We start from the raw sequence: 11,880 nt of genomic DNA, 5'->3' as shown, positions 1-11,880 counted from the left end.
CTTACCAGGTGCTGAGAAGGCTCTTCTGAGTACATGCTTGTCACCTAACCTCTCGGTAGGATTCTTCCTGTCTTCATCCGCAAGCCAGCCAGACCGCCTAGCCCAGCAGAAAGAACAGTAGCCATGCATTGGGTTGTTTACTTGGCTGCACTCGGCGCACTTCCATTTATCCTTGGAAATCAGAGGTAAACATGGTACATTTCAAAATCAAAGCCTGGACAGAAAACTACTTGTATATACTTCAAACTTCAACCCTCAGCTAATGCAGACCTGCCAACCTCTAGAGTTCATTTTTTAGTCCCAAAAGTTGTATTTTACTGAAAAACAGTGTTTTTGTTAAAGACACGGATCAATGCCTCTTACAGTTCCTACATATAGGAAGAAATTTTTGTATGGATCATTGGTTGAATATTCATGATTTTGTCATGACTGGTGTGTTCGATGAACCAATAAACATCCCCAAATTACCCATGTGAGATGATCGTACGATACTTTACAGGACAGAATGGGCATTTTGTCATTGAAAATGTTTTTGTTTTTTGGTGAAATTTTTTTTTTTTTAAAGAAAAATAGTACGAAATACAATTGAATCGTACTAGTTGGCAGGTCTGCTAATGTTGTAAGAATGTCACTCAATGGCCACAGAATTGCATTATAAAATATGAAAACTAAATCATTTTCTTAGCTCTGGAGAATTTTAGTCCATTCGTTCCCTGAGACGAAGCCAGGATGATAACACCCAGAGTCCTTAGGAAGCCCATGGAGACATTATATTATCATGTGAAATGCAGCGTACAAGAAAATTATTATTCCCAGCTACAGAGAATTTTACTAATAATCGGTCGGACAGATTGGATGAATACCAATAGCACCTAACACAAACAGTCAGGTCACAGTTGACTGCCCCTTAAAGATGAAGTTGAGTTCTGGTCATGCGATTGCATTGTGAAAGAAACGGTGTGGAATCAACAGAAAAGGTTGATCATCTAGCATATAAGAATTTCTGTGTATTGCAAGGTTCTGGAATCATCAAAATTATAAGAAATGTGGCCAAGTCTTGGTAAAGTTACAAACACTGTACACAGAAAGATGTATATGGGACTACACGAACACGTGGCGTAAAAATCCCACCCCCGAGTTTTACGATGTTACATGACATATTTAGAATATGAAGGCATTTGAAGAGCCATGCTTTTCAGGGAACATGTCTTATCTGATGTTCTTCCACGCTTGCATAATAACAATGATAACGCTCACAAATTATTGTTCACCTCTTCCCAGAACTCAACCTTCTCTTTAAGATAAGATAAGATTTTATTCGTCTTTCTTTCAAATGACATATAGAGCATAACATTGGATCATTACACATTTACATTTACATTGGATCATCACACATTACACATTTACATTTACATTTACAATACAGATTTACGCACATGTAATTTAGAAATGAGCGCATTAAGCGACTGGTTTGTAGCTTAGCCAATGAGCCATTATTGCTCCAATTATTCATTTATCTTTCCTTTGATGGGGTGGGACACTGTAACAGGAATGGCAGATTTCAACAGGGGTCCACCACTTATTTAGGGTAATATCCCACATAGTGTAAAGCTTGCAAAATAGAAGTAAATGAGTATAAGCTTTACTGCATGTCCTAACATGTAGTAAGATGCACGAAAATTGTCTGCAGGCTAAATTGCACAACAAATGCCTGCTTTTAAGCCTGTCTGTACTAGTTTGGCCAGGACGGATTAGACCTCCCTGTAAGGTCACTGACAGGTGGTTATCTCATCAAATCAGCTCTCAATTAACATAAGAAAAAGAGGATCATGGGGGGGCCAAAAGGCACTGATTAGTCATTGTTTGCTATAAAGAGGGCGCAAGTAGCTATAAGAAGTGCAGTGGGGCTTTAAAAAGAGAGATTGACCAAATCTTGGTGTTCTACTTACCTCTTCAGGTATTTCTGAGTCTGTGGTATCCTCATCTGCAAACCTTGAATCACTAGAACTACCCAGGTCATCAACCTCTACAAAGATCTAGCAGAAAAATATGACACATGTGTAAATTAATACAAATGGCAGACAAGGCGCACTTAGTCCAGACTCAAATTCAGACATTTTAAATACTACACCTACCATCAACACATGATTACATAACAAGATTAGGCTGCAATTTATATTTTATTTTTACACCTTTCTGGTTTTCAATAGGATTTTGATTTGATGACCTATGTTCAGCATGTATGAACAGATATTGTTTGGTTTTGAGACTGGCACTCTCTATGTCCCTAATGTGTGAAGTGTGTCCCTACTTGTGAAGATAAAAGGCAGTGTACCTGATACTTGTAGGTGTATGTGATGCCGATAGCCAGAGGAAGAAGAAAAAAAGCTGGCAAAACCCTTTAAGGATGCCAAAATCCAGAAAACTTTAGTAAACACAACTTTCACAAATCGTTAGTAACAACCATATTCACTGAAAAATGACAATGTCGTAATTCTTTACTCTTGCATCATAAAACTTGCATGAATCTAGATCACTTCTAAGTGAATATCCTAGCACATGAATGTTTAAAACTGGGGGGGGGGATTTCTCTAAGCCTTTTTTCAATGACAAATGACAAAAATCAGTGACAAATCTGCTGATAACCAATCAGAAGCAAGGAATTCAGTAGCTTATCACAAAAACTGTCATTTGTCACTGATAACAAGTTTTGTGAAACGCCCCCCAGGAGAGTTTAAATGCGTACCTCAGCCTCTGTTGTGGTGGAGTCTGACAATGCGTCATTGCTTTCTAGTTCTGACTCCGAATCCTCCACCTCGTACTCTACAGAGAAGCGCTCATCATCCATGAACCAGAGATCATCAGAGGTATCCGTCACAACGGCCGTCTCCTTACCCTGCAAACAGAGAGAGAGAAAGAGAGAGTTAACAAGAGGAAGTTGAGCATATTTCACTCTTCTTATGTTACTCTATCCACCTTTCCTTCTTGCTCTTTCTTACAGCGCACAGAGACATGTTGTAAATATGCGCTATATAGGTAAGGTATATTATTAAGGAGCAAGTAGGAATGAAAGAGTGTGAAATTGCCCCCCAGAGTGAAGATTGTGTGCATATCATGCAGAGAGAGAGAGAGAGAGAGAGAAACAAGAAGCAAGTATTAAAGCCTGTGTGCACTAGTTTGGCCAGGGGGATTAGACCTCCCTGCAAGGTCACTGATGGGTGGTTATCTCATCAAATCAGCTCTCAATTAACATAAGAAAAAGGGGCGCATGGGGGACCAACAAGCACCGAGTAGGCATTGTTCATTATATAGAGGGAGCAAGTAACTATAAGTAGTGCAGTGGGGCTTCAAAGGGATCCGGTAACTTTGTCTTAGATCCTTAAAAAAAATCCTTCATTTCGTCGCTGTTTTCACGAAGTGACGGTAGGGAAAAAATTGCATTCACTTTGCGTGACGATTTTCCTCACTACCATCACTTCGTGAAAACAAGGACGATTTAGCTCATGCTGCAATGATAATAAGAAACCTTTAGGTCAGTCAGGAAGCCCATGACTTTTACAAGCCGATCGTCTGTCTGATTATCAAGATATTTATCATTGAAAATTGAAATCAAATTTTGTGTTTGCCAAACGGTTTTCATAACACTACAGTCTATTGTGACGAACGATTATGGTAAAACCGGTCACTCAAAGGTTTTTACTTTTTTGAGGCACTTCTTGATCATTTTGAAGCGCAATTTTTTTAGGGCTTCAATACAACACCATTTATATCACAGACACTCATAACACGTAGGGCCGTGCATCACAGATTTAACATTGTTAAACGATCCCTTTAAGACAAGTTTTGAATTGGTTGACAGTCTGACAGTTTTTGACTTGTAAAGGTAGTTTGTTCAGTCCAGCAGAAGCTTTGCAAAAAGAGCGATGACCATAAGAAGGAGTTGACACAAGGTTTAATTGCGAAAATGACCATAGATCACGTGAGGGTTTGTATTCTAGACCCTACTGACCTGCACGCTGTAGATTTCACTGCTCTGAGACTTCACGTCTTCTCCGGCATCGTAGTACACGCAGTACCACGGCCGATCCTCCAGACTCCGTCCATCAGCCACATCTCCTCGACCTGACGACCTTTTTAGTGATGACTTCTGCGATGACCTCTTGGAGGATGACCTTTGACTTGCCTTCGAGGCTAGGGTCAGACTGGATGACTCAGATCGAGAGCGAGATTTCCTGTCTGTGTAAGAGATTTATTTAAAAGAATTAATCGACTGAATAAAATACCAGTTCAAAAATACATGATCGGAGCACCTTCATCACAGAAAGTGTTATACATTAAAATGTACATAATATTAAACTTTTACAGAAAACATGCACATTCAGTGTACCATCATTGTAAAATATATGCATTAACCAAGTTTCCAGACAAAAATGAGCACTTTAATCAATACCAAAAGACAGAAAGAATGTCTAATGCTTTTGTTGGTCAATATATGACATTATAAATCAATGAAGGTATACTTAATATCTGTTTTTGTTTGTTATTTGTTTGTTTTTCATCTTGTTGCTGATGTTGTTGTTTCTGTTTTTGTTTTCACTTCATTCCCTTGTTGATTGTGATCTCTCAACAGAGCTCAAGTAAAAATTTGAGACAAATATTATTCTAGTTTATACATGTTTGTTTCAATTATAGGCCTATTGCACCTACTGCTTTTACATGTTGCTACATTGGTCTTAGAAAAAATATGAATCCATCCAAATTTTACCCTACAGACATTTCCAAATGAATTCATCAACATAAGATTAAAGTCCCTAGGTCACCCAAGTCAAATACTCGACTCATCTCCGGATGTTTTTCCTTCCTGCCTTACTGATAAAAACAATATGATAACATTGCAATTTGGACTACTCTTGGTAAATATTTGACAATTGGAATTCATAAAAACAGATCGTCAACTATTGTGTATCTTGTTACGTATCAGACTGTATGTATGTTGCAATCTATTGAAGCTGTTACTCTGCAAGTCATTGGCATTTGATGGCACTTAAAGAGAAGGTTGAGTTCTGGGAAGAGGTGAAAAATAATTTGTGAGCATTACTCATTCTTATTATGCAAGTGTGGAAGAACATCAGTTAAGACATGTTCCCTGAAAAGCATGGCTCTTCAAATGCCTTCATATTCTAAATATGCATGTAACATCGTAAAAATCGGGGGGCCGGCTTTTTACGCCACGTGTTCGTGTAGTCCCATATACATCTTTCTGTGCAAGTGTTTGTAACTTTACCAAGACTTGGCCAAATTTCTTATCATTTTGATGATTCCAGAACCTTGCAATACACACGAATTCTTATATGCTAGATGATCAACCTTTTCTGGTCGGTTCCACACCATTTCTTTGACAATGCAATCACATGACCAGAACTCAACTTCATCTTTAATCAGTGAAAAAATTAATTGTTTTTCACATGAGCTCTTTTTGAATCTGCTATACACTGTATTTATAGTACTAGAACCCCAGTGATATTGATGGATTAGTAATAATAATAGAAATAGCTTCATTTATTTGTGTAAAACAATTGTGTTCCTAGACCTGCTAAAGAACATTTGCTGGAGCTGAAACATGTCTTACTGTGATAAAATGAATTAACTGTTTAACAATGGAGCTCAATCAAAGCTTATAAGATGTAAAAATCATGCTCGAGAGAATTTATTTTTATAGAAATGTATAGGAAGTTTGGCTCTACAAAACTTTTCAGATATTTTGCCCTAAGTAAATGTATGAGCCCAATCCTCCTACATTTCACAACAATTAACAAATGTATGTGGACAATGACACCCCTTCCGCAAAATAATAAATAAAAAAATTAGGGTATTACAAATGACAAGAGTCAAACACTTGACTCCTCTCCGGATGTATTCTCTTCCTGCCTTGCTGATAAAAGCAATATAATTTCTTTACAATTCCCATCTAATGCAAATATTGACAATGAAGTAAGACTCATGCAATTGTTCTTCCACTGGTATACTTGTTCAAAAGTTGTTTACTCATCTTAGTAGCAAGCTCAGAGCATGTGAATGTTGCAATTCAACCTATATAACTTGATGAGTAATATGCACGTTTACAATTTTGATCATGCTTGATCAAATTCAAATATTCAAGTTGAAATATAATAATATTCCGCTTTTATATAGCGCTTAAAGGCACACTGTCCTACTTGTAGCTACTCACTCCCTCTATATAGAAAACTTCCCCAATCGGTGCCTGTTGGTCCCCCATGATCCTCTTTTTCTTATGTTAAATGAGAGCTGAGTTAATGAGATAGCCACCTGTCACAGTGACCTCGCTGGCTCACTGGGTGGTCTAATCCCTTCTAGCTGAAGTAGTAAAGCCTGCCTGCAATGTCTCTAAACGCTTTACAGATATGCTATTACCCCGGTCATCGGATTCAGTACTTGCCCGCACACACTGGGTGCACAATCTCCACTCCCTGGGGAGCATTCCAGCCTGGCATTACTTGACGCTCAAAAACTGTTTGACCAACAATGACGGTCGCATCCTACCAAAGATGAGAAGATAATACTACTTCTACCCTTATTCAGACTATTTACAGAAAATGACAGCACATAGAGTGTGCAAAAAATAAGGTAAAGACAACAAAAATCACAATAAAATAATGCTTTACAGATTCACAACCCACATGTAGTTTTTACATATCACAGAAACTGACAAGAGCACCTACATTGTATGTTGTATAAATCTGCTTAATATTTCGCCTGATAAACTCATGGCTCTTGTATTTCACTAGATGATTTCGATCCCTTGCCCTGGGCAATAATTCCCAATTCATGCATACAAGATTAAAGTATCCAAAGTCACGTACAACAAACACTCAAGTCCGGATGTTTTTCATTCGTGCGGTTGTAATAAATTATAAAACAATTAAACTTGACATTGCTTCAAGCAAATATTTGACAAGTGGGGCTCACAGTCACACATTTGTTCAAAAACTAGTTAATCTTTTGTGTCATTCATTCATTCATGTATGTTGCAATTCAAACTTATACTTGATGAGTAATTTACACTTGATTAAAGTTGTAATGTTCTTTTTTTTAACCCTTTAGTCACTGAACCGCCCTAGACTGCCTGTAAACTTTGAAGCGGTTTAAACACAGTGTTTTATGATTTTCGAGGGCTCTTTTTGGCATTCCTGGCCCCCCCCCCCCCCCCGCTCCGTGAACGGAGGGATACCAAGCATGTTCCCAAAATGTCCGGTAAAGAGGTACTTTTCACGCACCAAAGTCCGGCTGGTAGTACACAACAATCCGGCCCGTATTGACTTTACACATCGGACTTCGGGGGGGGGGGGGGGGGGGTGTTTTCAAAAGGAGGGTACATGCATATGCGTACCCTAAATAAAAAGGAGTGGGGGGGGCCGGGTCCTGGGGCTAATACGCCCAGAGCCCCTGTGCACTTTTTACCCTGGAATTGATGTGATTTTGACGCTTTCACAGTCACTGAGTTATGATGATAATAATAATGATAGGCAATTGTATTGCACCATGCAGGGGCGTACGCAGGGGGGGGGGGGGGGTTTTGGGGGTTCAAACCCCCCCCCCCTTTGGTATTTTAATGTATGTAAACCCCCCTAAAAAAACCTAAAACCCCCCCCCCCTTTGTTTGTTTTTTTTTTTTGTATTATTAAAAAAAAAAAAAAAAAAAAAAATTATCCCCACGGCTAACCTAAATAAGATGACCTTACCCCCCCCCCCCCCCCCCAACGAAGAAAAATGTCAAATTTTGAAATTTTGAGACCAAAAAAAAAAAAAAAAGTGTCCGCGTACCCCCCCCCCACTGAGCGACTTTTCGGCTGGCTGAGTCGATTTTCAAATTTTCGGGAGCAAAATATTTTAAAACCCCCCCCTTCAAAAAATCCTGCGTATGCCCCTGGCACCATGTATCTAGAAAATCTATTCTGAGGCACACACAAAAGTTGATGAGAAAAAGTGCCATATTCTTGTGTGTAGCCTTGCTAAAGAAGGTAGGGTTTCAACTCAGGTTTTATAATCTCTGATGATATAGTAGTTCTCTGCAAAGGTGCTTTGTTCCTTTAAAACAAAAGGGGGCTGCCGCCGAGAAAGCCCTTTTGACTCTTGTTCTTAGGATCTGAAGAACGTGATGTGATGATCTTAGACTACGAGAAGATGTATGAGAAATAATTTAATCTGGAGCTTGGTGCGAGTCCATTTTCTTATGCTTGAGAATATTGAAAACATCACCAAGAAACTTTGAAAGAATCTGAGGATTCTAAAGTATTTTGCTTTTAGATGGTTCCACCTAGTCCATATGCCTACAATCCAGAATAATCGAAAAGTTATGGGTTCCATTTAATTTCCCCTGCAGATTGCACAAAGTCAATAAACAAGTTTTCCCGCGCTGGGAGATCAATAAACAAGTTTTCCCGCGCTGGGAGATAAGAACCCATCTGAAGTATCATTAAACATGGTACAATGGGGTGAGAAGTCTAAGTAGATCAAGCTATCAATTATTGACTATCAAATTACATTGCTTCCTGTGGGGAGCAGATAGCAAACAAGACATTAGTTCAAATTCTACCTCTTTAAAAATGATTATCTATCATATCTAGAGAAATAAATGCTGTTTACATAAAAGTAATATGGGTTTGACTTTATGATACTGTTTTCGAGGCCTAGATTTATGACTTTGATACCTGTCATGCTATTCCAACATTTACTTCAGGTTTCCTTTCACCACCCATGTAGGGTTGCAATTGGGGTTTAGTTTAGATTTAGGGTTATGGTTGCAGTTTAGTTTTTGGTTAGGTTTCAGGACATGTTTGAGTTTGGGCTACAGGTTAGGTTTAGGGCTAGGGTTCTGGTTGGGTATTGGATGAGGTTTAGGGTTTGGCTTGCAGTTTAGTTTTTGGTTAGATTTTAGGACATGGTTGCACTTGGGCTTCAATTTGGGTTTAGGACTAAGATTGTGATTGGGTATTGAAAAAGGTTTAGGGTTATGGTTGCAGTTTAGTTTTTGGTTAGGTTTCAGGACATGATTGCATTTGGGTTCCAGTTTAGGTTTTGGGTTAGGGAACTGATTGGGTATAAATTACATGGACCTCATTGAACCTCAAACCGCTCAAGAAATTTGAATGATTTCTAATCGAGCATGACAACAGGCTAAGGACAGGCTCGTGTGAACACAACCTTGGGAGTGTTTCTGTGTAGAGACATATGGGGGCGTTTCACAAAGTCTGTTTTCAATGACAAATGAAAAAAAAACAGTGACAAATCCGCTGATAACCAATCAGAAGAAAATCCAGAAAATCAGAATATTCGGAAGGGTTGGCAGGTATGCTAGTTTTATCAAGAAAAAAACTGTCATTTGTCACTGATGACAAGTTTTGTGACCCCCCCCCCCCCCCCCCCGCCCCGCCCCTGGTGTAATCAAACACCTGATATTGGATGACCATCATGTTTTCCCATGTTGCTTCTATATATTGTTCTTATTGTCTTCTTTTTTTTTTCTTTTTCTTTTTTTAAGCCTCTAACAATAAATCTTCTTTGTTGATGCTCAATTTTCATGTTGTTGTTGTTGTTTGGTTTGTAAATTACTTTCAGGGTATTCAACTTCCGAAGGCCACCCCCAAAGGCTGCCACATGGACCTTAATGCAAACCAAGGTTGACCAAAGTTCTGCCAAGATGGTTGCATGCAGCATGACACCCTGCTTGTCATTAGGCCTGTCTTTATCAGCTCGAGATTGCCATAAATATCCCGCTATTTCAACTATCCCAATCGCAAATTATCAAGTTAATTTGTGTTTTCATCAGCCCGAAGTTGCAATTAGCGGGATATTTGGTCGAGTTAATCATCCCAAGATATCTTGGGCTAGTTTGCAAAATATCCTGCTTATTTGTCCGGTGCATCTTAACCAGCCTGAAGACTCGCACTATGCGCGAAAGCTAAGCAAAATACCTCAAGCTACAGCTTCAAGTTTCGAGCTGATGAGGACGCGATTTGTAACTTCAGGATTATTTCCAAAATCAGAAATAGCGGGTTATTTGGCAATCTCTAGCTGATGAGGACAGGCCTATCAATATCATTTAAATGTGTCCATAAACACATGAGTAATACAGAACCCTGGCAAATATCTCATGAGCACAGATAGATAGGTGCTAAAAGATGTTTATTCTGATAAGAGAAAATGCATTGTCTTCTTTCCCCATAAGAAATGCACACAAATTTCCTGCATTTCCGAACAAATATTGATAAGGACCCTAAAATGATCTACACTACCTCCTCCAGGTTAATATGTTCAATAATAACTTTTGTTGCATGGATACACCGTTTCCTGTATCGAACCACTAGTCAAATAAAAAGAATGGGTCCTCTCCAGTAAATAATGTTTACCAAGTATTTCAAAATATGATATCTTATCTCGTTTCTTGACTAGTGTTTACTTAATCAACGTTGAGAACTTAAAGCCTGCTCATGGCACATATGTGTAAAAATAGACATATGTATATATCAGTCTAGCAAACAATGGGCATTAAAACATGAATGCGCACTATTTGGTATGGAATGATATAAAAAATACTCAAATGTTGATCTCTGATTTTAATCAACCTAAATGTGATTTTTTTTTTTTTTTCTTCTTTTTTCTTTTTTTTTTCTTTTTTTTTTTTTCTTTTCTGAAGGAAATATTTTCATTATCTTGACTTCCACTAATAATATTATTTTACATCATGGACCCAACACTATACCTAGCCATGAACCCTATTGCAACCATAATCCCACCCCTATGACTATCCCTTTACCTCTATGACAGAACCACCCCCTACCACCCCCTACCACACCCAGAAACAACAAAAACAAGCAAAACAAAATCAAAATAAATGCTAGGCAACGCTGAATAGGATCTACCTATCACTTGAGAAGTGTGTATTCCCTAGAATCCTAACACTTCCACCTGCCCCCATTCTATCCCCCTCCTGAAAAAAAGACTGACACCAGGGGCCCATTTCACAAAGCCTTTTTTCAATGATAAATGACAAAAATCAGTGACAAATCTGCTGATAACCAATCAGAAGCAAGGATTTCAGTAGCTTATAACAAAAACTGTCATTTGTCACTGATGACAAGTTTTGTGAAATGCCCTGATGGTCCAGACCATAGAAAATCAAGACCTACCCATAACTAGTTTCTGATGTCTTCTCTTAGGATGCTTTTTCCTCCTAGGGAATTGGGTATTCCCCAGAAGCCCAAGGCTCTGACTACTCTCAGACAGGGACCCTCCATGGCAGTTGTCACTGGAAGGGGGATGTGTTTTAGGGGGCGGTGTCACAGAGATCCCAACGTCTGGCTCATCAGTTCCTCCTGAAAAATACAATAGGGGGGAATTTTGAAAGTCTTGAAAAGGCATATTCTGAGAAAATGAATTAACCCTTACTGTACTGGGCTATTTTGAGCACCCTCTGACTGGGGGGGGGGGGGGCCTGGGAGGCCCTCCCTATGATCTCGGCCGTCGAATGTCCGATGAACACGAAAATTTGCATATTTGTAGATATTTACGTAAGGAACAAGATGGTATAATTAGTTTTTTCCTAATATGCAAATTTTTCTCGTTATAGCCTAATTAATTATGCAAAATGCTAATTTTATGCATTTTACAGAAAACTCTACATATTTGTCCGTAGACTTGTGAAGAATCTTGAAAATGTATTGAATAAATGTTTCCTTCATCTCAAATTCATGAGGTTTCATTATTTTTATGATATTTGAAAATGCATAGGTTAATTTGCATAAATTATGAATATGCAAATTTCGCATTCATGAATATCAAATCTGGAACTATATTTAGGGA

At 38.6% G+C, this 11,880-nt stretch overlaps 1 protein-coding gene across 4 annotated transcripts in view; it reads right to left on the bottom strand.

Moving 5' to 3' along the window:
* LOC100893740 (serine-rich adhesin for platelets) overlaps positions 1–11,880 on the bottom strand; it is a 45,855-nt gene that overhangs the window by 16,458 nt on the left and 17,517 nt on the right. For all 4 annotated transcript variants that reach the window (XM_030987863.1, XM_030987865.1, XM_030987864.1 and 1 more), the window contains exons 7-11: positions 11,208–11,393; positions 4,010–4,236; positions 2,747–2,896; positions 1,950–2,036; positions 6–171 (exon numbers count right to left, since the gene is read on the bottom strand). In XM_030987863.1, coding sequence (XP_030843723.1) covers positions 6–171; positions 1,950–2,036; positions 2,747–2,896; positions 4,010–4,236; positions 11,208–11,393 — 816 coding nt within the window. The remainder of the gene's footprint in view (positions 1–5; positions 172–1,949; positions 2,037–2,746; positions 2,897–4,009; positions 4,237–11,207; positions 11,394–11,880) is intronic.

This window comes from Strongylocentrotus purpuratus, unplaced genomic scaffold (assembly GCF_000002235.5).
Source record: "Strongylocentrotus purpuratus isolate Spur 01 unplaced genomic scaffold, Spur_5.0 spur5_scaffold_17, whole genome shotgun sequence".
NCBI classification, from domain to species: domain Eukaryota; kingdom Metazoa; phylum Echinodermata; class Echinoidea; order Camarodonta; family Strongylocentrotidae; genus Strongylocentrotus; species Strongylocentrotus purpuratus.
Note: the sequence above shows the minus strand (reverse complement) of the source record. Positions and strands in the feature narration are given on the sequence as shown.